We start from the raw sequence: 27,240 nt of genomic DNA, 5'->3' as shown, positions 1-27,240 counted from the left end.
AATGTAGTATTTACAACAAAAAGCAATGAATAAATGAATACCAACAACAGAATAAAAGAAAGGCCAAAGAAAGCGCTCCAGAAGATAACTGGATGACACTTCTTAGGAAATTAAAATTTTCAGGTTTGAAAATTGAATTGATTGATTGAATTGAATTGATTGGCACCAATTTGTTGACCCTGGAAGAGAAACGGTCCCGACCTACAGAAGACCACCATGTAATCTCGCTGTGCGTACACTCCATCCATCCATCCATTGTCAAACCGCTTATCCTGCACACAGGGTCGCGGGGGGGCTGTAGTCCATCCCAGCCAACTTCGGGCGATAGACAGGGTACATCCTGGATTGGTCGCTAGCCAATCGCAGGGCTACACAGAGACATACAACCATTCACACTCACACATCTACGGGCAATTTAAAGTCCCCAATTAACCTGATCCCCAGAGCATGTCTTTGGACTGTGGGAGGAAGCCGGAGAACCCGGAGAGAACCCACGCAGACACGGGGAGAACATGCAGACTCCACACAGAAAGGCCACTGGGCGGAATCAAACCCAGGACCTTCTTGCTGTGAGGCAACAGTGCTAACCACCACGCCACCGTGCGTACACTGCTTTAAAAAAAAAAAATCAGCTCGGCCGTATGTGTATTACGACGCAGGCGTAATCGTTTGCGACCAAGGTGAGAAATTAAGCTCATATCTTCAGTCCGGTAATTCTGCTGATTGCATATTTCTGTCTTTTACAACCTTTGCGCTTGTTGTTAGTCCCGTGTGCGAAAGCCATATGAACATTCTCGAGGGGGTAAGAGGTCCGAGAGGCAGGGAAGCAGAGCCGGGGGGGGGGAGACGGGGGAGTAATTGCAGGTGTTCAGAGCAGGAAAAAGCCTCGGGCTGGCAACTGAATCTCTGATACGGTGGAAATCGCGGCGGGCATATTCACACGGGTACAAGTCGGCCCAGGGAGAACACACGGCCCCTATAACTGGGAGGAAGAAGGAGTTCTCAGAAAAGGACGGAACACTTCGGTGGTATTGGATTGACTTGAGGAGGCAAATCCAGGCAGGGACGAAGTACCTTAGCGTCCAAATCTAAAGGGCCAGAAAGAAGCTGCCCAGGAGATCATTAGGGCAAATGTCTCTTTCTGTTCCACTGCACATCTTCCGTGTACTCGCAATCCACAAATACAAAGGGGCCATGCGGCTTTCGTGAAGGTCCACAAAGGCACAATGTGCAGGAGGGGGGGGTCGGGCTATTTTAAGATGAAGCCACAGCATGGAGAGAGAGCCAAGATGGGGGACGAGGGGCGGGGGAAACATTTGTGTTTTGGCCTGGTCCAAAAGGAAAAACACACAAAAGCAATCACAGACAACCATAAACTCACCTGCTTCTTGACGAGGCCGTAGCAGACGGGGCATTCCTCACACTGGTGCGTGGCGCTGCTGTGGAAGTAGTTCATCTCACATTTGTCACACTTGTAACCCACGAAGCCCTGGCGGCAGTGGCAGGTGCCGTTGCCGTGGCACTGCATCGAGACGGAGCCCATTGGGTCACAGTTACAGGCTGGGAGAGGACAGAGGGACCACAAGGACGGACGGGGTGGGGGGGGGGGGGGGGGGTGGGGGGCAGAGTTAAAAAACTTCTGTGTGAGCCGTATTGGATGCAATAAAAAATTAGAGGAGGTCACTTGGTGCAGTCGGGGTGCCTGTGGAGTGAAGGCCTGTACCTCTACACCCTCGGGACGAGAATCCAAAGAAGCCGACGCGGCAGGAGTCGCACAGCACGCCCTCCACTCCGGCGCGACACACGCACTGCCCTGTGGATGGGTGACACGCGGCGGAGGCTGAGCCAATCGGATTGCACTTGCACCTGAGAAAGGGCAGGGAAACATGTATATATTAGCTTCTGAGCTCAATCATTATGTCTCTCTGAAAAGAATCCAGCGAGTGCTCAAACGGCGACGTCATACCTCTCGCATCCTACACCTGGTTGCAGGTTGAAGAAGCCGCCATCGCAAGAACTGCAATCCCGTCCGGTCACATGACCGAGGCACTGGCATTCTCCTGTCTGAGGGTGGCACTCATTTACGCGTCCAGAGGTTCCTTTAGGATTGCAGCTGCACGCTAGAGGCAAACAATGGAAGTAGGACATAGTTAACTGCTAATATGTTTGTAATGTATCACCGTACCATAGATACATTTTTATTGATTTGATTCCAGAGTGCTTGAGGGAAAATTGGGTGAAATTGGCAGAGCCTTTTTTTTTATACTCATGAGTTGTGAAAGGCAACAGCTGCAAATGGGGTGAACAAATGACTGCGAGCCAGAAAGATAAAGAGAGTCGGAGGGGGGGTTAAAATAAAAAAGAGAAATAAAACTCCAAAGGCAGCGAGACACCCAAAGATGCTGTGATGTGCTCGTGCTCTGATTTGCTTCATAGTTCCGTGCGCCTCGGGTCAAAGCTCTGTACGGAATGATGTCAAGGAGAGATCTGTGAGTCTCCTACACCGAATTTGAACTCCTGATCCGTATGAAGGGACCACGCTCCGCGTTCCTTTCAAAAGCTACACCCAAGGCCATGTGGTTTTTAAGGGAATTCATCCATTTTCCTAGTACTTGACCCTGCTCATCAAAGGTCCAACGGAACAATCGAACTCCTAAAACGACATTGCTGGTGTGGAAGGTCAAACACAGAGTTTAACGACGTGTAAGCCCATTTTATCAGTGCTGTTCCACTTCACCAGCGGCCTGCAGGAAAATACAACTCATCCCCTTCTCCATCCTTGATGGGAGTGAATTGGAGTCTCTCCTCGGTTACTCACGCTTGCACTTCTGCCCAGCGCTCTGGCTCCGGGCGTCGCCGTAAAAACCCCGCTGGCAGCGCTGGCAGCGGTCGCCCTCGGTGTGTCCCAGGCATTTCAGGCATTCCCCGGTCACGCGGTCACACGTTCCCAGCGCGTTGAAGTCCACGTTGCCGCTGCAGTCGCATCTCGCGCACGCCCGAGCTTCACCGGATTGTCCCAGGGGGTCGCCGTAGTAACCGTCTTCGCACATCTGACAGCGCATGCCTACACGGGGGCGAGGGAGGGGGAGGAAGGGAGGGGGAACAGGTGAAAGGAGCGGGGACGGGAACACCGTGGGAGACCGTTTCCCACGTTAACCTCGGACCGCGTCACAATCAAAGTCAAGAACCGACATCAGATGCGCGTGGATCACAGGCGGCGCTGTCGGATGACAGGCCCTGCAAACGAGCTCCGCAGCCTTTTCATCACCAGGCAGTCTGTTGCGAAAGCTCTCACCCCTTTGTTCGTGACACAAAGCCCATTATTTACTCCGCGGTGGCAGAATAAAATAATTTTCGCAGTCGGAGGTTCATCTCACCTGTCTGTCCCGCGGGGCAGTTGGTGCACACCACCTGTCCCGTTTTCGCAATTTCGGCACAGCTGGTGCGGCCCGGGCAGGGGCACGGCCGACAATCACCGGGCGTGCCAGTCACAGCGTTGCCGTGGTAACCAGCCCGGCAGCGCTCGCAGGTCATCCCGGCGGTGAAGTCGGAGCACTCGCACGCGCCTGCAACAAGGGGAGGAGTGCAACCATCACGCTCACGCACATGCACAGCTGCTTTCATGTGTTAATGCTTTCCACGCTGACAGGAGGGGAACGCGCAGGGTGTTTCCCTCGCCGCCGCCAGCAGAGTGCGCTGTGTCTCTGACCACGACTGGGCTGAATCCGTGCAAACAATTTACTTCAAAGTGCAGCCCGGAACAAATGAAACACACACACACACACACACACACTCCACAGCCCACCACGCAGAGCGGAAGACAACCGAATTCCCACCCGGCTATAATTGCTTTGGGAAATATAAGAGCCAAATGAAGTCCGAAAGACCTTCAAGAAGTAAAGCAATTTGCCCACCAAGTGGCGGGAGATTACCAACTCTATGATGTCTTCACAAACACACTGGTTTCAAAAGCCTGACAAAAGCAACTCAAAGCTCTAAAGCGCTTTGGAGGATTCGATCTCGTGGAGCGCAGGTACACACGTCAAATCTCTGGGTAATTCTCCTCAGTTCATTATACCACATTTGAAATCTAGCAGGGTTCAGCCACAGCTGAATGATATAGCGAGATAAACAGGTGAAATAATGAAAACAGGGACGAAGCCGACATCATGTCTGATGATGTTTGCGTGCGTTCGTGCTACGGCAACTTCTGTGACATAATACAATGTGGCCTTCTAATTTAACAACCGACTGACCAGAGCTCAAAGTGTTTACATCCTTGGGAAACCACAAAGAAAGAAGCAAAAGCCATGTAGCGCAGAAAATCACAAGATGAGACAATAAGCAGAGGGTCATTACATCTTGAACAGCGACATTTATGCCGCTTCAAATGTAATAAATAATAACTGTTGTTTTTGCTGCAAGAAGATATTCAGCATTCTGCTGCTGCAGGTTCTTGGGCATTTAGTATTCACTGGGTGCCGGCAAACCAGAGAACTTGCAATCATTTGAATCCTTTTTAAAATTCCAAAGTTTCTGAAAAGACTTGATAACAATGATTATGTTGATTTTCTAGGGAACATTGATATCTTCTGGATGCAGAGCAAACAATTCGCGGGCGTGCGCTTTGACAGAGGCCTCATTAAAACGTCCCACCGCTCCCTCGTTGCCCACGGTGGGATTCCTTCAAATCAGCTCACACCGCGGAGCACGGGAGGAAGAAATGATCGCTGCAAGACGTAGGGTCACTGCAACCCGAGGCCTGCTAACTTCAGACCTGCGATTAGGGAGCACGAGTACGCCGCCGCTCGATGAAGCGTAAACTCCTGGGGCGAGAAACCATTAGTTCCTCAGAAAGGTGAGGTGACTAAATGCATGACTTCCAAAGCGCGTAATGCCGCCCACTTAAGAGTATTTAGTGGTGAGTGTTCTCGTGAAAGTGAATCTTTCTCTCTTTTTCACCATGCATTTCCATGCCACTGCTGGCGTGTCAGTGCCCGAACGAGCCATGGTGAGTGTAACGGCAGCGGAAATGTGCTGACTTTACTGGGTGTGAAGATGACTGAGCGTGATACGAGGCAGAGGAGCCACCGAGGGCCTCCTCCACACTATTATCATTCCATCGGCTCCCCGGAAGAAGCCAACGGCATGCATCACAAAGCGCCCGGCTCCCCCGCATGATATCCCTCATCGTCACGCTAATCATCATCACTTCCCAACATCCCCGCAGAATCTTTTTTTTTTTCTTTCAACGAATCCACGAGCGTTCGTTCAGCCTTAATGATTCGGGATTACGGCGGAGCTCCCCTCGGCGCCGCACACTTCCAACAAATCCACGCGATCCGGCTATTTCGCTCCCGCCCGGCCCTCACGTACTCCCCCCCCCCTCACCCCCACCCCCCACCCCCCCGTCAGCTATGGAGCACTGCACCTCAGCTCTCCGCTCTCTGCCTGAACTCTGCTCGTCTGTTGTGCGATGGCGGAGCAATAATTCTGTATGGGAGACAAGCCGTCTGGAGGTGTGTGTGTGTGTGTGTGTGTCTGAGACACCCATCACACTCCACAGAGCTCCTTTCCACCTGCCCCTCGTCCCTGCACTCCTCATCGAGCTCTCTGAAGAAACACACTCACGCGTCCAGGTCTAATGCACTTCATTAGGGAAGCCACTTGTGGAGGGGAGGAATGAATACATCAACGCATCACAGCCGCCGGGGCCCCGCTGAGGCGCTTTCGCAACAAATGGGGGTTGCCGTAAACTTTTTTTTTTTTTTTTCCCCTCCACATTTCCCTCATTGAGTGTGTTTACACTCGTGCGTCATTCGGGGTTCCTCGCAGACCAAACGCATCGAGTAGCTGGTTATCGTTGTCTGCAGTAGCTTGTAAAGGCTCCGAGGCCAGATGGCGACGGGAAAAGAGGGGAAAGGAATTACAAAGAGAAATGGATGTTAAACACGTGTGCGTTTGTTTAGGAGAAGATAAGAGCGGGCCTCTCTTCTGTTATTACATTATCGCCACGATAATCCAATTTATTTACTGACCAAATTGAGTCGCTAAAGATCGTTGCATGTCCTTGGGCTCCGTCCTGGGAGGTCTCCCCCCCCCCCCCCCCCCGGACGAGAGGGGCAATGTGTGGGGTCTCTGATTATACGCGAGCGCAGAAACAGAAGAGAAAACAAGTCGGCAGTTCAAAGCAACACATACGCGGTATGTGAGTAATGTGACGTCTACGGCTACTTTGTGCTTCCACGCGATTACCAGAGACCTTCAAGGAAAGAATAGTTTATTTCACAGACACAGCACGAATGTGAAATCCAAAACATGAGCTTTTCATCACATATTTTCCATGAGGCTTGTCTACTTTGCCCGGCGGAACATTAAAACAGCTCCGGGGCCACGGAAATGTATTTACTAATGCATGCAAACGGCCTGTTTTAATGAAGGAGAGGCAGAGAGAGGGAAAGTGGGTCTGCAGCTCTGAGGCCTCCGGGGGTGAAAGTTGGGGAGTGTTGGATGGGGATGCCGCTTTCTAATTTACCACAGATGGGCGGGGTCGGGGGTCGGGGGAGGGGTTACTGCAGAGGACAGGATGTCAAGGGAAGGGAGTAGGGGTTGTGTATTCCGTCCACTCGCACTGACAGTGTACACAACATGGAGGACTGGGGAATATATGTTTTGTCGTAGCGTGACTACGTAATAAAGGCATCAATTCATGTGTCGCGTGTAGCGGCTGTCAGCCAAATTGTTCCGTCCGTGGCCCCCCCGGGGAGCAGGGATGGAAACTCCAACAGCAGTGGTTGTATTTCATGCTGCGTCGCTCCGGGTCACCAAGTTGTTGTGGGGGTGCTGGATAAACAATGCACTGTGTGTTCTACTCTGAATCAAATGTCATTGCACTTTTATTTATTTTATTTTATTTTTGGAGTTTTTCCGGCCACTCTAGCAGATCAAAATTGGTCCTAGACGCAGATCCGGATGTTGGATGAAGCTTCCTACAGTCATTCAGTCCACAGATGATGAATCCTTTGGCGAAAACAACTGACCCTTAATTTAGTGCCACCTGGGACGTATCGCATCCACTGGACGGATGTGCACAAACAGATGATGCATCTTCACGGTACATTTTCTATCACACCGCCGGAGTCGCCTCCCATTGGTTAAACATGATTTATGATTAACTGTCCAAGCAGGAGCTTCTCTGTAAGGAGGTGTTGTTTTTGTACAACTCGGTACCTGGTAAGGCCTCTGTTTTGAGTTACTTGGGGGCCCATTTTGTGTAAGTACATCAATCACAGTCCTAGTGAGGTAATAAAAACGTCTTGGCGCCTCTCTCTGCTATGTTACGAATACACTTTCAGGTTATATATGTTTTTCTTCTGTTACTGGTACACGATGCCATCATGCATAGTAATTTACACTCGGACATTCTTTCATGAGCAAACAAACCCCCCCCCCAAAAAATGAACACCCCCTTCAGTATCTCAGGTTCTTAACTTCCTTATCTAGTCTTGATATCTTTCTGTGATTGTCAAAAACTGTCCCCTTTACTGGCTGCGGAGACACCGAGCCGCTCTGTGTGAAGAGTCTCAGAGAAAGTGTGTATTCACGAACCCCCCCCCCCCCCCCCCCCCGCGGTGATGAAGAGCCAGTTCAGAGACAGTGGAATGCCTCTGAAGCAGTTACCCGCGGTGACAGGCGGACCCGCGACGGTTTAATCCACTCGGGTCGATCCAACCTCGCTGCACCATCCAATGGAACATTTCTGGATACCACAAATTCTAACGGCTTTGGTGATGTCCATAATGAGGTCAAAACTTAAAAGTTTGGCTTCATTAGCACAGCTCTTGGATTTGACTTTTAAGTTCTAAATGAAGTGTAAGGCACAACATCTCTAATTCCTGTTTTCCTTTCTATCCGCGGCCACAACATGGAAGAACATGTGTTGCCTGTAGCTTTCGCTGCAGGATGCAGTGTGTAGTTGTTCTTTTCCGAGGTTTTCATCAGAGGGAAAAGGTTAAAGCCTTTTTCAAATCAACGGCCTCTGACAGTGTGACTCGGGAACCAAGGCAGGCCGACGGAGTGCGCGAATTGTTTATCCCTCTGTTTATTTTGGTGTAAAATAAACGCGCCGGTTGTGAGGAGATAAGTGAAGCATGCTGAATAGGATCAGCGGGAGAAATGACACGCTGCGATTCATTCTAACTTACTACATCTGTCTTTCTCTGCTCTTTCCTCACTTCTTTTCCCCCCCTCGCTGTCGCTCCTCACATCCCATCCCGCTGGTGCAGGCCAGGCATTTTAGGGCTTAGCCTGCAACAAACCACCAGAGAGATTAGGGAGCCAAATAAGCCAGCGCTAGAGCCGGCGTCACTCTCACCATCAGTTTGTGCGCCTCAACTTTCCCTTATACATTGCCTCACTAATAACTAATGACCTTTGGGAGCTAAAGATGGCATTTAAGCAGAAATTTGGGAAATGCACGCCGTGGTATTCTCGTAAAGCCGCCCTTTGTTGCAGCAATCTGCACGACTCTAGTGACCACTGCATGTGTGCAGCATGTTTGGTCATTTCTTCATCTGCACCCTAATTTATGAAATGAGACAGCAACTCTTGGTACTGTCTTTTTTTTTTTTTTGGACCATTTCATTGCATTTTGTTGCAGAAGCAACAAAGACCTCCTTCAAAGACCAGGAACTAAGGAGAAGCTGCTGTTTTCCCTCCTCCTCCACCACCACACTGCGGTGGGCGTGACATTTAGCTATGCTAAATCATTGTGCATTGTTCAGAAAAATTGGCCCTGCACAAATGTCATAGTGAGAAACACGGATGGGCTGTTGTAAAGGACAACAAGGAACCGTATTTATTCTGGGCTTGGTCGAGCACATGCACATGCTAAACTCTAGCTGGCCTTCTTAACCGCCGCGATAGATCATCATCTATATCCAGTGTCAAAAACTGGGTTTTAATTGAAGTCTATGCCTTGGTCGCTGGATGTTTGTACACACCCAAAGAAAGATCGCTTGGATCGATCCACTTCTAACCTCTCACGCACAATACAATGTGTCACTGGGTTCGAGTAAGAGAAGAGAAAATTAACCGTGAGATTCCCTCGGTTCGGCACAATAATAAGCGCTCCCCTACAGTGTGGGTCGGGCTGAAAATGGACTCTCTCCATTTAAATCTATGCAAAACAATCAACTTGTTCCTCCCTCATCCATCCACCTTATAAATAACGCCCTCTGCCCTGTTTGATGGACTGTGTGTGTGCCGATGACACTGCACTGCCACGAAGCATGTCATGGTCAGTGGTGACACTGAAGCTCCGAGAACACACGAGCAGCACACACTTTCTGTTGTTGCTGAAGGACGCGTTGTTGTGCCTTCGTCGACCCCGCAGCACAAGTGCGGTGCAGAAACCCGCTCGCGCCACCACCAATATTAACATTCGCAATCTGTTGTGTTGCGCTACAGCAAATAGAGCCGACACGACTCAGAGAGCGTTAATAAATCATGATTGGAAATCGGCTTCCCTCGGCAGCCGGTGAATAAACTCCATCCCCATTTCGGTCTGCGGGCACACACAGCATGGTGATACAAGTCGTTAGGCAATTATACAGCAATTAAGATTCTGATAGGAGAAACAGCAGGTTGGTCCGCCCACTTGGTGACAAATGATGAACAGGGTTTTTCCAATCAACTTATCTTGATAGTTCCTAAAGACCTAAACTTAGATTTCTATGGAGCGGGTCTTTTTTTTAATTTAAGGTGAGCCAGCCGACTGTCAGAAGATGAGATGCCAGAATGAGCCATTGGAAAAAAAGACAAGCTAATTTTAACTTCCTTGCAGATAGTCAGCTAATGCTGTTCAAACCGAGAGAGCGTCGTGCCAAAGAACACAACGAGCAAAGGAATTTTTATTCCGTGACTCAGAGGACACATCGCGTTCTTCAACACCCTTGAATATTTCTAAAGCAATAAAGCGAGTGTGTGTTTGTGGGTGTATGAGAAATCTTCACAGCCTGTGGGGACTCGTCAGGTGTGAACTTTGTTCAAATGATAAATGCAGCTGAGCTCAACCTGCAGGTTAAACTGCTTCATTAATAAACTCACATTTTCATTTTTAAAATAAAAACTCTTTCAATATTCCTGAGCAGCAGGGAAACCAAATAAACAAACTTTTCTGTTTTAATCAGACCACTCTTCCTCTCACATCTGCTCTCGAATTCAGGTTGAAGTCACTGAATCCTGCTCTTCATCAAAGCACTTCCAAATTACAACTGTGCAACTGTGTCAATGAAAGACAGAAAGGATGTGCGAGGAGAGGAAACTTGAGGGGAGTCTGCACAGAAGGGAGTCAAGGGCGCTAAAAACAAAGTCAAGGTGACTGGGGAGAGCAGGTGCAATCCTTGCTGAGAGGAAGAACGGAGCCAGAGAGGGGCTGACTAGGGAGTCTGGGGAACAAGTGTGTGTGTGTGTGTGTGTGTGTGTGTGTGTGAGAGAGACAGAGACGGAGGGAGACATCCAGATTGAGAAGGAACACAAGACACACAGGAAATCTGCAAGCAAATTAGACATCATTAGCCAAGAGGCGGCTAACAAGTCTAATTAGGGGGGAAGCAGGCAGGCAGTGATACCAGACTTGCTTCCGGACCTCAGATGCACACACAGTCCAAGAAACACACACAGACACACACACAGACACACAGAGTCGCAAAGCGCACTCACAGCCAAAGCTTCAGGCATCTCCTAACTAGGTCAGATCTCTGATACTTTAAGTCTGAGGGTAGGAGGCAAAGATAAAGAGGAAGAGAGAGATTGAGGAAAGATAAAAGATGGTGGGACGTCGGATGGGAGAGTTGTCTGTTCTTGGTGAGACGGAGGGGACTTATTTAAAGGTGTGAGAGGGAGATAGCGTGGAAAAGACGTATAAATAACTGCGTAGAGGTTGACTTGTTTACAAACCCAACAGCTGCTGTTTTTATTTCTGTCATTTACGGGGCGTTACGTTTAGGATATGAATCTGGGAGAATAGTGCAGCTGCTGTTATCGCCCATAAAGATGTCAACTGTGTTAAATACACACGCCTACAGTGGTTTAGCTGTTATTATACTGATTTCCTGTGTGAAACGGGGGTATTGCTTTTCTAGCACAGCGATCCAGTTCCCAGTTTGAGTGATAGCTTGCCAATACACCTGAGGGATGACTGAGCCGCGTTCCCTTGAAGCGATGATGACTGAACGTCGGCTCCGGGAAGACACAGAAAAATGGCTTCAGTCGAACAGCCCGCGTCTCTTTCTGTTCCCTCTGCTCACTCACAGGGCACGGTGACAGGAAATGTTGTCTCAACGACTTCTGATGATCCCTCATCTCACGGAATGCCGGCTGAGCGCGGCGGCGGCGTTTACTAACTAGCAGCTCGGATGGGTTTAATATTCCACGCACCGACACGCTGTGTTTGACGATGAGCTACGCTCGTTGTCATCCGCGATGCTATTAGTGCTAATAGTTTGAGAGTTGGACTCCCGGACGATTTTGCCTGTGAAATTCTAAATGTAAACAACTACGACTCTTCTGTCTTTCCATGTGGAACTTTGGCGAGCGGTGAAACTGAATGCTGTGCAACGTTAAAGCTACCATGGAAACCGTTTTGTTATATTTGTAAAAATATGGTACCTGTGGCGGTTGGAGTGCTGTAATAAACTGTAAATGTAAAACGGCAATGACTCTACCTGCCCGTCTACTTTCTGTCCTTTCTGTACTCTGCCTGCTGTGAGAGCTACATTGTGTCAGGAAGGTACGTGGAAGGCAGGACTCAAACGCAGAGTTTTCCAAAAGCAAAAAGACTTTAATCGTCAAAAAAGATTTTCAAAAGCAAAAGGCCAAGGGGCAAAAACGGAGACAGGAGAACAAGAACGTGAACATGGACATGGACTTGGAATCGGACTTCCATACATTAAACAATGACGCAACCAGTGACAACAGACACACATGGCTTAAATACACTAGGGAGGTGCAGGTGATTGGAAACAGCTGGGAACAATCATGACATGACAGACAATCACAGGGGAAGACAGGACAAGGCAGGAAGTGACGTGACCCAGGGAGAACAGAGGCAAGAAACTACAAAATAAAACCAGACATGAACACATTAGGCATATTTCTTGTTCATATTCATAGTGATGATTTCGGGGAAATGGCTAAATTTGGTTGTGGCAACAAATGTCAGTATGCACACATGTATTTCAATACAGTGATGCACGTAACACACAAACCGTCACTCATCTCACCTGTCTCTGGGTGGCAGGTTCCGTGCTGGTGGCAGTTGCATGGCACACACGTGGAGAGAGGCCCCCTGGCGGAGTCTTCCCGGGTGAAGCCTGGGGCACAGAGCTCGCAAAACTGGCCCGTAAACGCCGGGGGGCAGGAACAGGACTCCACCCATGGGGCAGGAGGGTGGGCGGCGCCGGAGGAGACGAGAGCCGAGGTCAGGGTGACCCCCGCGAGCTGCGACGTGTCTGGAGGAGGGGGAGGGAGATCGCTTTGACTCAAAAGTGATGCCAAAAGTCAGTGGTGAACTGTCCCGTTGCTGTTGAAGTGCCTGCGTGGACACGTGCGTGTCTGCCCGCGTCCCCTGCGTGTCTCGTTAAGCGGCCGGCGATTAGCGCTTGTTTGCAGTGCCGTCCTCCCCTCCCTTTCTCATTACAGGTTCTGGCCTGTGTTTACAGTTAACCGTCTGACACACACCCACACGAACGCACAAAATCACACACAATAACAGATTCCACCACCCACCCACCCGTAAATGCCGCACATAATGCTTACTTTCACACGTAGGGGAGCTGCGCCTGCGCCCACACACGTGCGCCCGTCACCCGGGGAATCTTTGATAGAGCAAATGAATAAATCACGGCAGCAGAGCAAGACAAGAAGAAAAGGAGACGGGAGACTCGGTGGAGGTTTGTCAGACGTGCGGCTCCTGTGGGCTCCGGGATCGCTCTCTCCTCTCATGAATAGTGATGGCGGCAGGCCATCCTGAACCCAATCCCTTTCCCCCTGCACTCTACCAAACACGCACAAAGTGACTTTTGTCCCCCCCCCCCTCCTCCACCTCCCTGAGGAAGCACGAGAAGGACGGACGGATGGATGGATGGATGCATGCGTCGAATGCCGCGCACGTCCCGCCGCGTCGCTTTGTCCGATAAGGAACGGACCGTCAGCGAATAGGTGGCTGCATAATGAGGGGCAGAAGATCCGGGGGAGAAGGTGGACCACGACTTCTAAGAAGTCTTGGTGCTTCAGTGTTGATGAAACTCGGGTCATTTGCACCTCTGAGGGAGAATCAGCAGGCACGCCGTGTCCTCTTCCCTCTGCGTGACTCGCCTCATCCTCTACCCTTTACTCCCTTCTACCTCTTGAATTCTATTAGCCCATTCAACGGGGAAGAGGGCAATTAAAACAATGTTCAGAAACTAAACACTCTACGCAGTTAATTAAAAGGATTTCATTATTAAAGTCATGCTGTGCAAAATCGAGCCATCAATCGTTTCTACAAAGCTTGTCGGACAAGTCCAGATTTATTTCCTTGAATCTCTAATGGCTCACTGCCCCTGCGGACTGTGAATGTTTAGCGCCTTTATCATTAACGCCATTGATCATAAACTCCTAATGAGGCTATACTCTCTTTTTTTCTGCTGCGGGGAAAAAGCTAAAGGCCTTTCCTGTGACGGCTGTCAGAGCCTGTCTTTATAGCCTCGGGGACAACGCACATTAAAACAACGCAGCTCCGTCTGAGAGAAACTTAAAGAAGAAGGAGAATGTGAGAGGGGTGGAGGAAAAGGATGGGCTAAGACAGCTCGGTGGGAAATGAAAGGTTGCTGCGCGCCGCCCGCAGCGAGGAGGCACTTGTAGCACAGTGTGTGAGACTTTGCACAAACCATTAACAGAGCTTCTCCCCTGTGATGCGCGGTGGATGCAGCGCAAACTGTGTGCTTGACTTTGTTTGCACGCACCACGTGGGTGGGTGCTTACAGGAAACAGTTTGACGGAATATGCATGACCGGGCTTCGGCTTCTGTGTACTCGAGACTTCCGCGCCGTTCTTTTTTGCGGGTGCACGGGGGAAACGCCACGCCAGTGTGCGTCGCGACGCTCTGCGCCGAGCAACTGGTTAAAGTGGCGTGAGTACGTGGGCGGGAGCTGGTGATTTTCGACCAGCTGTTCCAGGCTTCATGGCGCTCCGAGCCTCAAAGCTCCTGCCCTGTGCTTCACAATACAGACTATCGGTTGGAGAAGGAGCAGCGACGCGTGGGGAGAAAAAAAGGACGATTTCGTGAAATAGTTGCGAGCATCTGGGAATAAATGTCCCGTTCTTTGGTGAGCCGGATCTGGAACGGTTGAACTATTCCCCCGAGCACAGGCGCTGACATTGTTTCGTAACTATTTTTGGTGCAGCTGTAGCTGCTGTGTGATGTCAATGTATATTTGATTAACACAAATGGGAAGGTTTTGAATTCTTCCTGTGGAGCAGGATTTTTCGCAGATATTGTGCTTTTGGAGAAGATAAGTCTTTATTTTTCAACTATGCATATGTTGCACACACAACCGGACACCCCTAGAATGTGTGTGGATGATGAAAATAGAGAAAAATGACGCTTACAGTTGTGTCCTCCGGCGTTGCTGATTCTGAGCGCCGTCAGGTTGTTAAGGAGTTGTTGGAACGCAAAGGCAGACAAAGGAGGTTGGAATCTCATCTCGTTTTCATGAAGCCTGCGAGACCAGAACACACAAGAACAGTAACAGTAACAGTACATTCACATGCTAACACACTGGGATTAGATCAGATTATCAACAACTGAAGTGGTTTTCAGAGCAATTTAATTGCTCCCCGCGGCTGAGAAGACGCCGCATGACGTCACAAATGTGCTCAACCTTTTTCACGGTCGGCTATCTGCAGCACAACAGAAACATTGAATTGTGCTGACTTCGACACATATTCAGGGTCTCGATCACTGATCTTCGCCATCTGCTGAGCGATGTTCAGCTTCACAGCTGACATCTGCCCGTTTCGTTCCAGGAATCGCTCACTTTCTCCGCCTTGATGAGACGGTGCCGAGTCGGCTCCTACGCAGGCAGCGTTGCGTTTTCTCTCAGTAACGTCGCAAAGCCCCGAGTGAGCTGCAGGATGAACAGATGCATGCGATCGCAAGTGTACGAAACACTAGTACAGTAGAAGTTAGTATTTTCTCTCTTATTAAGACAACTCAAAATTGTCTCAATTTCTAATTGCAGCTGGATTTCGGTCCAGGTGGTCTACAGCTCTTTTTTTTCTTTACAAGCAGGAAGTACCAGCAATTTGTGGCCACTCAACTGTGGTGCTAAAGTGGCATTCCTTCAGAATCCCCAGATGAAGAAACGCAGACTTTTCATCAAGCCTCCGATCACTTCACCGGCCCCTTAAGAATCGCCGTTACAACTTATAAACCAACATGAGTGGCACCCAATTATGATACACGGACCTTGTAACCATAAAAGAATGAAGTGCAAAGCCTTCAGTTTGTTGAGCGCATCGGCCTCGGTCAGGCCTTTTGCTGTGTGAGTCTTTCATGGCCTCTCTTTTATCAGGTCAACGGTTCTCAACGCGACACTAATTCACTTTCTAAATGTTTTTTTGTTTTTTTTGTACATCGCGTCAGCATTCACACTTCTTGGTGTGTGTGTGTGTGTGTGTGTGTGTGTGTGTGTGACCCTCCGTTGGTGCGGCGGGTCCTTGTTCCTTGGCCCGACATGTAGACACAGTAATAAAAAGAGGCAATTACAAACTGGGCCTCAAAGCCATGGTAATGGAGCTGGTCAGGCAGAGATAAGCAGAGTGTGCATGAAAGTGAACAAACTCCCAGTCACGCTTTCCCGATGGAGCGTCAGCGTCCCTTTTAATCAGCACCAAGCAGAGCGCCTGAGAGCCGCTCTGTAATTAAGCCCGCTCCGCCGAGGATGAGAAGAGATCATCGGGAGAGAAAAGCCGAGAAGGAAACCGGACACACACACACACACACACACACACACACACATCATCATCATAAGTATCAACACATCATAAGTACCCTAAGAGAGAAAACAGAGATAGAGATACAAGCCGAGGAAGACAGTGAGACATGAAAGGAGCGTTGGAGACAAAACGGGAGATAGAGAAATTTCTATTCGAAATTTTTTATTTAAATACAACCTGCATGGGGATAAATCATGACAAATTACAATCGCATATTTTAATTTTTAATTTGGTTGTGAAAACCCCCCAATTTTATTTAGATTGTCAGTACAGATGATAAAACGGTCTATGGCATCCAACCTTGGTACCACAGTGGCTCTCTGATCCTTACAAGTCCAATTTAGTTACGCCTGGTTGTTGCCCCTTATCGCTACGTCTCAAGCAACGTGCATCCATTAAAGTTTCTGACAATAAACTGTAAATGTGATTATTGACGTAAAATACAACAACTCTCAGAGGTCTATCCGAGCACATGGTGACTTCAGTGACTTCTTTTCTTCTTCCGTGGCAGTATTGGGCCTTTTTTCTCCTCAATATATTTTGCTGACTCTGATCTTTGAGGGTGAATTTTGAAAACACGACAGAAAGGAGCTCAGGGCCAGACGGGCCGCGTGCCTGCACCACCAGGGCTCTGCTGACTCCCGCGAACCTGCTCGTACCTTTTAAAGGCACTCGCACAAGTGGGCGCCTGAACCCTTCTGTTGCCGGCGGCAGCCGCAAACAGCTGATCACAGTGTGTACGGCGTTAATCATCCGCGGGGATCCTTATGGCATAAATATGGTGCCGCAGAAGTAAACATATGGCTGCAAACAAGGCGGTAAGGACCTTCCCGCCTACCGGTTTCATGGGAACACAGGGGACATTATATAAGCCACCTCCTCCTCTCATCGGTCCCACTGCGCTCAAATCCCCACGCATCCATACGTTCATCCTTCATCTGACGCTGAAATGATCTCATGAAGAGGGACGTGATCATACGTGTGTGTGTGTGTGTGTGTTTCTCCTCGTGTTCATCTATGCTTCCAATTGCCTCGAGCCAAGCGCTTGCAGAAGCGTACATAGGAGCAAAGGCAGGAGTCATCTGTGCATGTACCTGAGATGTGTAACCCCCCCCCCTCACCGTGCTCCAGGGCGTTTCAGAAAAGGAACCGAATAGCCTCCTTAGCTCATGGCGTTAAGGGGAAACTCATTACTAGGCGTGGAAATATTGGAGGGGACAGGAAGACACAAGCTGTGCCCCAGTTCAGGGGCCAAATCCTCTAATGGAGCGAGAAAGGACGCTGTTGACCTGAAGAGCTTCCACCCAATATCCACACAACATCTAAAACATCTGAAAGTCAAATATTTACATTTATTTATTCATCACCAGGAAGGGGGCCTAATTAAAATGAAATGTCCAGTTCCATATTAATTGTTGTTTTTTACCGCCGCACGTAGCTCTTACAAACTTTTGTAATATTTAAATGTTTAAAGGATAAGAAAGGGGTGGGTATCTATAAGCTTTTGCTTCCCCCTACTCCTTTTCTTGAACAAAAGGTGTATTTTCTCATTTTGTGGTCTACGTCTATGTTGATTTTTAAATTTTTTATTATTTGGTGTCTACATGTTCAAGAAATAAAATTCTTCAAATCAAATCAAAGCACGTTTCGCTGTACCGAGATGCCTTAACACACATCCACTCTGCTAACGGTAAAAATGCTCATATATGTGGACATTTGTTCCTGGTTTTCATTTTTTCACGGTATTTGGAACAACACGATGAGAACTGTTACTGATTTAAAGATTTCAACATGTACTCAATATCACAAATGAAAAGCCTATGGTGGTTGTATAAAGTTAATGCCCTAAGTGGTGGACTGAGCAGACCAGTAGGACCTCTAGAGCTAAGCTAGCTAGCTACATGCATTCATATACAATAGAGCAACTCAATGTGCAGTCAAAGCGAAATATTCCACACCAAAGCAGAGATTGTTCCGTCACACTTCCATCACTTTGCCAGGATCAACGTGTCTCTTTTACCCACTTTGCTGAAAGCAATTTCTATAAGACTGTCCAGTCCTTTTGGGTTTTCCAAAGTGTACTGACTCCGGCACCAAACTGCCAGCTGTGGTAATGTGAATCTAGACAATGTGTTCAAAAACCTTTAAGAAGTGTCATCTATCGTTTATCTGAGTGCATAGTAAGCGTGAACCACCTCTAAACATCAGGCTAAAAACGTCTTTTCTACGTTACTAATACATGATATCATGAAGCAGCGGGAGCCCTTCCTCACGACCACAACAACACTCTGCAGGTACACGCTTCACAAACCCCCCCCCCCCCCCGCAGCCAGACTTTGGCCAGCGCTTGGCTCATATATTAAACATACCCCATCCCCACTGGCAAAGGTCACCGCACTCCGGTGCTGTAACTTTCTGTACGGTTTCTGCAGCTTCTTTAAAATGGAACACGGCCCTTCTCCTTTCGGTTCCTTTCAACAGCTGCCAGCAGGCGGCTGCCCGTTGTTAACACAACGGAAGGAGTGTGATCCCAGATGTATGCGAAGGAACTGCTGGACAGCGTTCAGCTGACGGACTGGAATGTTCTCCTGCTCCCCGGGCCGCATAGCGATTCCACGCGTACCCTTCAGTGCCATTAAACATTTGCTCTTTTTCTGCGGTTTTCTTTAAAAAAAACAAAAAAAAAACAACAACAAAAAAGAAAAATATAATCCCACTTTAGGGGAGAAGAGCTGGCTGCAGGGATGAAGTTGTGTAGTTCTGCGTGTGCCGTGGAGGAGAATTACAGCATTAAAGAAACACTGGGGCGAAATTGAATACAAATTGCTGCAAAGGGAAGTGTGAAGGAGGTGCTGAGTGGGATGAGGAGGATTACTGGCTGCAGGACGCCATGCCAAGTGGGGGAAGAGAACAAAAACACAGAGAGAATGACTTAAGTCTGTTCTCAACAGGTTAAATCCGAAGACCGGGACCAGCTTTACCCACCTCCGCGAGCTGAAGGACGATGAGCTCCTTCTCTCTCTCTCTCTCTCTCCCTAACAACACCACTGATTACGCTACCCGCATCCCCACGGGCCGCCACTTCAGCTCCAATCACTCCTGCCTCCGCATTGACCACTTCACATTGAAGGGCGAGAAGAAACAAAAGACAGAGAGAGAGAGATAGAAAGAAGGAGAGAGCAAAGTGTAGCCGAGCAGGTAGAGGACTTCAAGCAAGGAGAGTGCCGCTGGAACAGTCGGCAGTGCATTTGGGGGCGACAGTCGGTCTCATCGACAAATTGGACGTGTGTCGCAACACGGGCGAAGAGAGTAGGCGGTTCTCTCGAGGAGGGAACTACATGTTCTAGCACAGTCTGCCTTTTTTTTTTGGCTGAAGGAAATAGCTCAAGATTTGTCTTTCAGTCAGTACCCACGTGCCAATATGTGCATTGGGAGGATTACTGAGGGCTGCTGCAGCTGACCACATATCCGTAAATGCATCTTATTATTACCATGGAATTATATCATATATTTAAAACCAGTGCAAATCAATCAAACATGTTGAAATATTGTTAAAAATGAACAAATGAACATAATAAAGAAAAAAGTGATGGCACAGGACAACTATCATTCAATCCTATGATGTAGAGCTTTAGGAGCCATGTAGGAACAAACCACAATGTCAACGCCGATCGGCAATGTGGAAAACAATAGACCGATCCAGAAAACTCAGAAACACGGACCCAGACATGGATTTAAACATTCAACACTTAGACGATTAGGAAGTCTGCTTACTTTCACATTGAGAATATATCAAGGATTAACGCCAGACTTATGTCTGAGCAGGATTTGGATCCTTGGATTTTACTTCAGTAGACTCGACTACTGTCACGGTGCATTCACAGGTCTCCTTTAGAAAAAAGATTAGACTGCTGCAGACTTTCTGTTTGCTGCAGACTTTTATACCATTACGTCTTATTACTTTCCCGTCGCTCCTAAATGCCTAAATGACTGTCCTTTTACAGTATTTCTTTTGCACTTTTTTCTCTAAATGTTTTATGTAAAGGGCTTTTAATTGGTTCATTGCTGCAATGCGCAACGTAAATAAACTTGCCTGGCTTTAGTACGACTTTCCCAACAGAGAGGATAATTGACTGTCGAGAACACAAACAAACGATTACAAATGCCACGCACAAATCTTTATGTAATCTAACATGAGACAACAAGAAAACATAAACTACAGACTGCCAGCCGTGAGTTAAGTAAACATCATCAGCTCTGTGACAGGAACTGTATCACAGCTTGATCTTGATTGCTACAGTTTGCAAAGAGGTGCTGCAGCCTTTGAATCATAACAGAATCTTTATCTTGAATAATAACGACCATTGTAAGGCCACAAGATAATGTTGAAACATTTATAATATATATATATATATATTTGTATTTATATTTCTCTGTCCATGTGCTAATGAAGCTGTATGGATGTGATCTTGCAGGTGTGGGCGGCTTCAGAATGCATTTTTTGTATTTTGTTAACAGCAAAGTGCTGTGGTGTGAAAAGATCTAACTCAGACATTCACGGATGAAAAAAATCTGCAGACGTCTTTTAATTCAAACATAACTTTAATCAGGCTGTACGGAGCCATTAAGCTCTGTACAGCCTGAGTCTGAGACACACTATAATTCCCTTCTGGAATATGTCACACTAAAAAGACCTCTACAGTTACTTCATGTACCTGCACGTGCACATTCAGAGCAGCATATATTAGATTAAATAAGGTATACATCTCTTTTTTGCAATATATATGTATATATATATATACACACACACACACACATTTTTCATGTGTACTTTTACACAAATATTGCGTTAGGAATATGTAAAATAATAAATTGCCAAAACAAACACATAACACTGTCGTATACTTTTTTAACTTGAACGGAAATTAATCAATAAGCGAATCATGAAGTGGGTGGGAACTCTGCCATCAAAACACATTTATTTGCTCCTTCAATGGCCTAGTTTTCCTCATCAAAGTCAAAATATCAGAATTGGTCTGCCGGCTGTCCGTTGCTGCTTTTATCCAAATTGCCGGCCTGGTTTCGTCATATCAGGCTGCAGGGGGACTGCTCCTCACACAACTGTGCTTCCAGGCCGTGGACCCACCCAACACCCAATCTAGTACTCTGCGTGTTGTCGCTACAATCCCCTTAGCTCTCCTTTCCCTGCCTCCTGCAGAAGGACCTCGCCGGCAACGTCAAAACGTCACACTCTTGCAAGTTTCTTGGAACTTTTTAACCACAGTTATATATTTGTGATCCGATGTGACCTTTTAAAAAAAGAACTCATCAAGTCTCTCTGAAACAAACCGTTTTTTAGCCACAGACATTGATGGTCCCCCCCAAGTCCAAGAAAGTTGCCTGTCTTGACAGGTGTCAAGAAGGTTAAAATTTGTGGTTTTAAGTAATCATTCCTCAGTGCCAGCCGGTAACAACATTTCATGTTGTCAAATTTGTTTGTTCTTGACCAAATATTCACAAAGCATTCATTTTTCTCAGTGGCAGCTGTATAATATTTAAGTTGCTAACTAGCAAAAGCCAGCACGCTAACATGCTAAACTGAGATGGTGATAAACATTATTCCTGCTTAACATCAGCATGTTAGCACATGGGCGTTAGCGTTTAGCTCACACCACCGCTATTGTACACTGTAGACTCTTAGTTGACCTTTGCCCCCCTCAATTTCATGTCCATGTGTTATGTAAGGGACACAATAATTACCAGTGAAGTGCAGGTTCTGACTCCTCCACCCCCTTAGCATCACCTATTTTGTACTCTTTGTGAGTTTTCCTTCATTCCACTTCTGTGCACATTTCACCTCACTCCATCTGCTAGATGTATAAAATGGAGAAAAAAAATGGAAATGTGCTGCTGCTGCTCTGTACCTGCAGATCTACATGACAGCTAGCGCATTGGGGGAGCTGGCTCATCGCCACATTCATACCCTGACATTCTGCTGAGACAATGCCAATGATGTTGAGCTGCAGTCCGTGCATGGGCATCCCCGACTGTCTTATGCACACGTCCAACGCTTTGTTATTCTCGAAGAGAGACAGTTCAACGCTGCAACCCCCCCCCCCGCAAAAAAAAAGACACGCGCAAAGACTGGCAGACTGAGCCCCGCGCTTGCATCGTACGTTACCTGACGACGAAGGATCGCTGCGATGTGAGGCCGCCGCCAAGCGCCGGCTGGGGTGAAAGGTCAGCGGAGAGGGTGACTCCGGCGCCCTGGAGGAGCAAGGTGACGCGGTGGGGGAGCAGCTCGGGGGTCTCAGAGGTGAAGGTGATGGAGAGGAGCTGGCCGTAGCTGTAGACTTGCTGACCCAGGAATTTCTCTGGCGGGCGATCAGAGGTTGGGTGTTAGAGAGGTGAGCGGAGTCAGCTTTATTATCCAAGTGCGCCCGGCAACTCTCTGCCAAGTGTGTGGTGGTGGAAGCTGAAGAGGAATTTGTTTTGTGCGTGTGTTCAGAAATGTTCTGCAGAGTCCTGTGTCTTTCAGACTGTGTGTGTGTGTGTGTGTGTGTGTGTGTTCGTCAGGGCCGAGGGTCACAGGCTTTTTGGCCTCACATGGGGGAGTCTATGTTGGATTACCTGCCCCCTCATCTCCGGCTCATTACAGCACATTTATAGAACATCAGAGATCTTAGCCACCACTCGATACACCCCCACTAAAGGAAGAAGACAAGTGGTGCTTTTGTTATATAAAAATAGATGGACGTTCTGCCGTACTTCGATACGAAGCAACGAAACGCTATTTTAGAACATATTGCACCAGTTTTGCTCTGAAAATGAAACAATCATAACAATCTTTCGAAAACAAAAACACCGCGCTGCCGTTCTCCACCCGCTCCGGGCGAGCAAGTGGGCCAGACCGACAGGTTGCACGCTCGGTTGCCGCCTTGTTTTTGAGCGTAATCGTGTGTGAAGTACATCCTGCGCTCTCCTGGGGGTTGGAGGGGCTAAGGACTTGAGTGGGTGATTTTGCCTGCAAGGTGCCCCTGGCGTCGTACGGAGCAATTGAGCTGTCTGATCGTCTGATATCTGCCCGACCAACAGCCCACTTTCCGCACAGCAGCCCACTCCCACTGTGATATTGACGGCCAGATTACTCAAGTGTTTTCACCTGACCTGCAACACTTCTGAGTAAGGCAACACATTCTCGACACAACGGAATGAGGTGTTTGGATGCCGTCAGTCACGGGCTGCTGGGTGGCGTGTTAAAGCAGGGGTCACTAATAGGGGGAGAATTGTGAGGAGCGAGACCACAGACCGGAACCAATAACGGAAAGATTTTCATACCTTCTGTTCTTCGCAGTTCGATACCAGTGTGCCTCATAATGTTTCAGAGGCCGCGGGGATTAGTAGAAGCAGCGGTGTGAAGCGCCCAACGCACCCACTCACATCCAAAATGCAGGAAATTAAACAATCTAAAGGCCCAGTGTCATCAGAAGCTTCACACTTCATTAATATGCAACGATGCTGTCAACAGAAAAGTGAATGAGGCTGGAACAAATAGTTAACAACAAAAGTCCCCGCACACATTTCTCTTTTAAGAACATGACAAGAATGTATAAATGAATACAGAGCTGCCAGATAATAAAAGAATTTATTCCCTTTTTTAAAACTTTTTTACTACTATAAAAGAGACGGTAATTTATTTATTATTTGACTATTTCTTTTTTTATAATTCTCCAGTTCAACTTTTTTCAGTTAACATACAGAATAATAATACAAATGTTAAGCTATTTCAATAAAAATAGAACTAAAACATTCTGATACCAGACCATTAAATTGGTAAATTAAAGTACATTTTAATTGAAAAGTTCTGGCATAAAGCTTCACCTTTTTTGAGTAAAAAGTAGTGCAATCATTATTTCAATTTTTCAAATTGTTTTTTAAATATTATTTCATGGTCTAATAAATCGTTTTACCAATCAAGTTGAATTTAAATTTTTCTCATGTGTTGGCATGTTCAAACTCTGGCTCTGCGACCAGATGCCTGCAGATTTATTGTGAAAATTGAGAAGATGACAAAGTTCTAAAGTGATGAGTAGATAACAAAGCCGACAATGCTTCAGGGCGACGCTACCTGGTTCTCTGAAAGGTTGCTGTCCAGCCGAGGAGTTCATGTTCTAACCTTTAAGCCTTTCAGTGTTCATGAAAGTTCATTTGACCTGACGGTCACTTATTAAATAGACAAGTCAGGTCACTGTTGAATCTGTGCTTTTATTCTGTAAAGAATGTTCAGTTTGGGCTTATTTCTCTCTATTTCTATCGCCTTGCGTCTGCTGCGTTTTAGGTCCACCTGCTCCACTCGTGACACCAGTGATGCATTACTGTCTCTGTTCTCTCTAATGAGCTGCAAGCTTTCACAAATAACAAAACCCGACTCAAAAAGCTGCGCTCGTTTCACATTGTTACCTGAAAGGAAATATCCTGCTGCCTCCCGCTCAGCTGTTACTTTAAGCAAATTCAATTTACTGAGAGGAAACGTGAAATGAACAACGCACCGTTATCTATATTTACCATTTAAACGCTGTGGAACCAGCATTTGTAAGGAAGCAAAAACAGGCATTGATAAAAGGGGAAAGGCTTCAATTACACAACAAATCAATAGCACTTGCTGAGTCCACTCAGGCGTCATTTATCATTTATTAGACTTCAAAATCAATCGAAAATAGATAATTACAGCCAATCAAGAGCGGGAGGAGTGGCTTACAAACCACCAATCATCCGTAGTAAATACAAAACGCTTTCTCAAGGGAAACGACCTTCCATAAATCTCAGTGTAGTTTCAGAATCAATACTTATTGATGTTGAGGAATAAGAAAAATCAGCCTGTCGGGAAAAGAAAGGAGCGATTAAATCCATCAGCAATGAGACAGGGAAGCACTCAATGCGCCCGCTCACATCTTAACACTTTACCCAGTGGAAAAAAAAACAAAATGCTCCAAATCCTTACAGACAACAAGCCACCACTTGTTGCCCAATGTCAAAATTAGAACCGCAAAACAGACTACTCGTAGTGTTAAAACGTTTTCTCAAACGCACTCCTTACTGGTTGTTGCATGCCGTCACGAGCTCCTAAAATGCTTTCGCTGACATTTATATTTGCACGGAAAGATTTACGCAGCATGTGGATTACGTTCACATTTACTGATTTGGCAAAGCGTAAATAAAGAACTGACCTTTGCTGAACTGGTTGTTGGTTTTGTAATAAAAGATGGCGGCAGCTAAAATTGTCTGGCGCTCGGTTAAAAGAGAGGTGCAACATAAAGGTGTGCATTTTATCATGTTTATGCGGTATATTTCACATTTGATAAACTTTGGCCCCTCAACAGAATAGCACCCGGCAACAGATGATGAACAGAGAATGGGCAAATTACCAGCGTTTTGGGAAGTGCTGCACTATAATAATAAGTAATATAAGAAACTTGTGTTCACAGAAGATAAAAGTCAACCGATATTACTTTTGAAATGATTAATAGGAAATACATTCTGCACATTCCTTGCAGAACAGTGGGTAATGAGCCCAGTAACGCTGCTGTGTGACTAAGCTAATATCCTTTCCTAAAGTGCTCCCTTACGGTTCTGAGTGGTTATGTTTCTGCTTGCTGGCCATTATTCTGCTGGGGTCGGATTTGCATCAGTGTGGTTCCTTGTAGTTCTTCCTTTGTCTGCGTGGACGCAGGTACCACAGCATAATTACTCATAACCCTAATAGACCATCAAAAAATGGCCGCACTCGCGGGCCCCTCACCGAAGCAATGGATCACCATAAAAAACAATAGGAGGATTAATCATGTGCAAGCGAGATCTGCTGTTCGTTTATAGCCATGGATTTATATTCAATTTTTTCTATCATATGGCAAATTGGTAAGGATTAAAAAGTTAGATATCAATCCTTTAAAGGGACGTTTCCCCAGAGTTTAATGAGAAGATTGATCCCTCTGTAATGTGAGTGGTTCAAGGTTATTATAGTTTTGAATTTTTCACTAGTTTTTATTTTTATTTAATTTTGACTTTTTGTTTTCAATTTCAGTTTAGTTTTAATTAGTTTTTAAAGCGGGTTTGCTAGTTTAGTTTAGTTTTTATTTTTTGAAAATGCTTAGTTTTAGTTTAGTTTTTATTAGTTTCAGTATTAGTTTTTGTCTTAACCGCGGAATGTAACAGACCAAGTTTTTTTTTTTTAATTTTCAATTTTTAAAAGTTTGAAATTAATATAAAAATATGTTTTTTTATAAAGGCTCGTTTTTATTTTTATTTCAGTTAATGAAAAAAAAAATCACATCTTGTTTTTGTTTTTTCTTTAGTTTTCGTTAACGATAATAACCTTGGAGTGGTTTCAATATTTGCATCCAATTCTTCACTTCACTCATTATGTCCAAGCATCCCACAATATGCCAACGTTTTAAAATGTTTCAAATATGCATGCGACGCATGTAGGTATGTTTGCATTTATTTGGCACAGAATGGAAAGAGCGAAAGCTTTAACCTCTGCCGTTCATTGCGTGTGGGCCTTCTTTGGTTGACACTTCTCCAGGATCACATTCAGCCAGTGACTTTTGGGGAATGGCAGAAGAGCTGGCGTTCAATCAGGGGGTTTACACTTGTGCTCCAACAGAATTGAATCAACACCATTCAAATTAAACCCCAGCCGCTTAACACAAACACGAGCTCCACCGAGGCTCCAACATCGACCGACGATGCAGGCAGTCTGATAGCAAAGGTCAGATGTACAAACTTTACACTTTTAAAGAGGGCCAACCAGGAATGTCAAGCACCGGAACTCGTGTCGATACCAACACACTGCTGTTCTACAATTCTCGACTGTAAAAACAAAAAACAAAGAATGCCATTTACTTTACCATTTAGAGGCTGCAAATTCATAATCGTTGGAAGTCTCAACAATCTAACAAAGAAATCCACTTTTCAGCAAAATGTACAATGCTGTCGACAGACTTTAAGGCAACTGAAGTCCTCAAATCAAAAATCTCTCCAACCATGCCATTGATTGGTCAAGTGTTTGGAGGGTTTGAATCCCTCTCTCATCCCCTAACCCTTACCCTTTGCGTGTGCAACCGAGCGCAGCGTCACAGAGACACTGCCCAGAAAAGATTATCTGTGTCGAGACAGCAGAGTTCTCGGAGAGAGACATTG

General features: G+C 46.7%; 1 protein-coding gene across 1 annotated transcript in view; it reads right to left on the bottom strand.

Annotated features, from left to right (window-relative positions):
- Positions 1 to 27,240, bottom strand: part of lamc3 (laminin, gamma 3) — a 71,427-nt gene that overhangs the window by 8,937 nt on the left and 35,250 nt on the right. The window contains exons 10-17 of the mRNA XM_040197962.2: positions 22,223 to 22,415; positions 14,653 to 14,762; positions 12,285 to 12,512; positions 3,378 to 3,566; positions 2,819 to 3,064; positions 1,967 to 2,120; positions 1,724 to 1,866; positions 1,382 to 1,560 (exon numbers count right to left, since the gene is read on the bottom strand). Of these exons, the coding sequence (XP_040053896.2) occupies positions 1,382 to 1,560; positions 1,724 to 1,866; positions 1,967 to 2,120; positions 2,819 to 3,064; positions 3,378 to 3,566; positions 12,285 to 12,512; positions 14,653 to 14,762; positions 22,223 to 22,415 (1,442 nt within the window). The remainder of the gene's footprint in view (positions 1 to 1,381; positions 1,561 to 1,723; positions 1,867 to 1,966; positions 2,121 to 2,818; positions 3,065 to 3,377; positions 3,567 to 12,284; positions 12,513 to 14,652; positions 14,763 to 22,222; positions 22,416 to 27,240) is intronic.

The sequence above is a fragment of the Gasterosteus aculeatus genome, chromosome 14, assembly GCF_964276395.1.
Source record: "Gasterosteus aculeatus chromosome 14, fGasAcu3.hap1.1, whole genome shotgun sequence".
NCBI lineage: Eukaryota > Metazoa > Chordata > Actinopteri > Perciformes > Gasterosteidae > Gasterosteus > Gasterosteus aculeatus.
The sequence above is the reverse complement of the archived record's forward strand: the minus strand, read 5'-3'. Positions and strand labels throughout refer to the sequence as shown.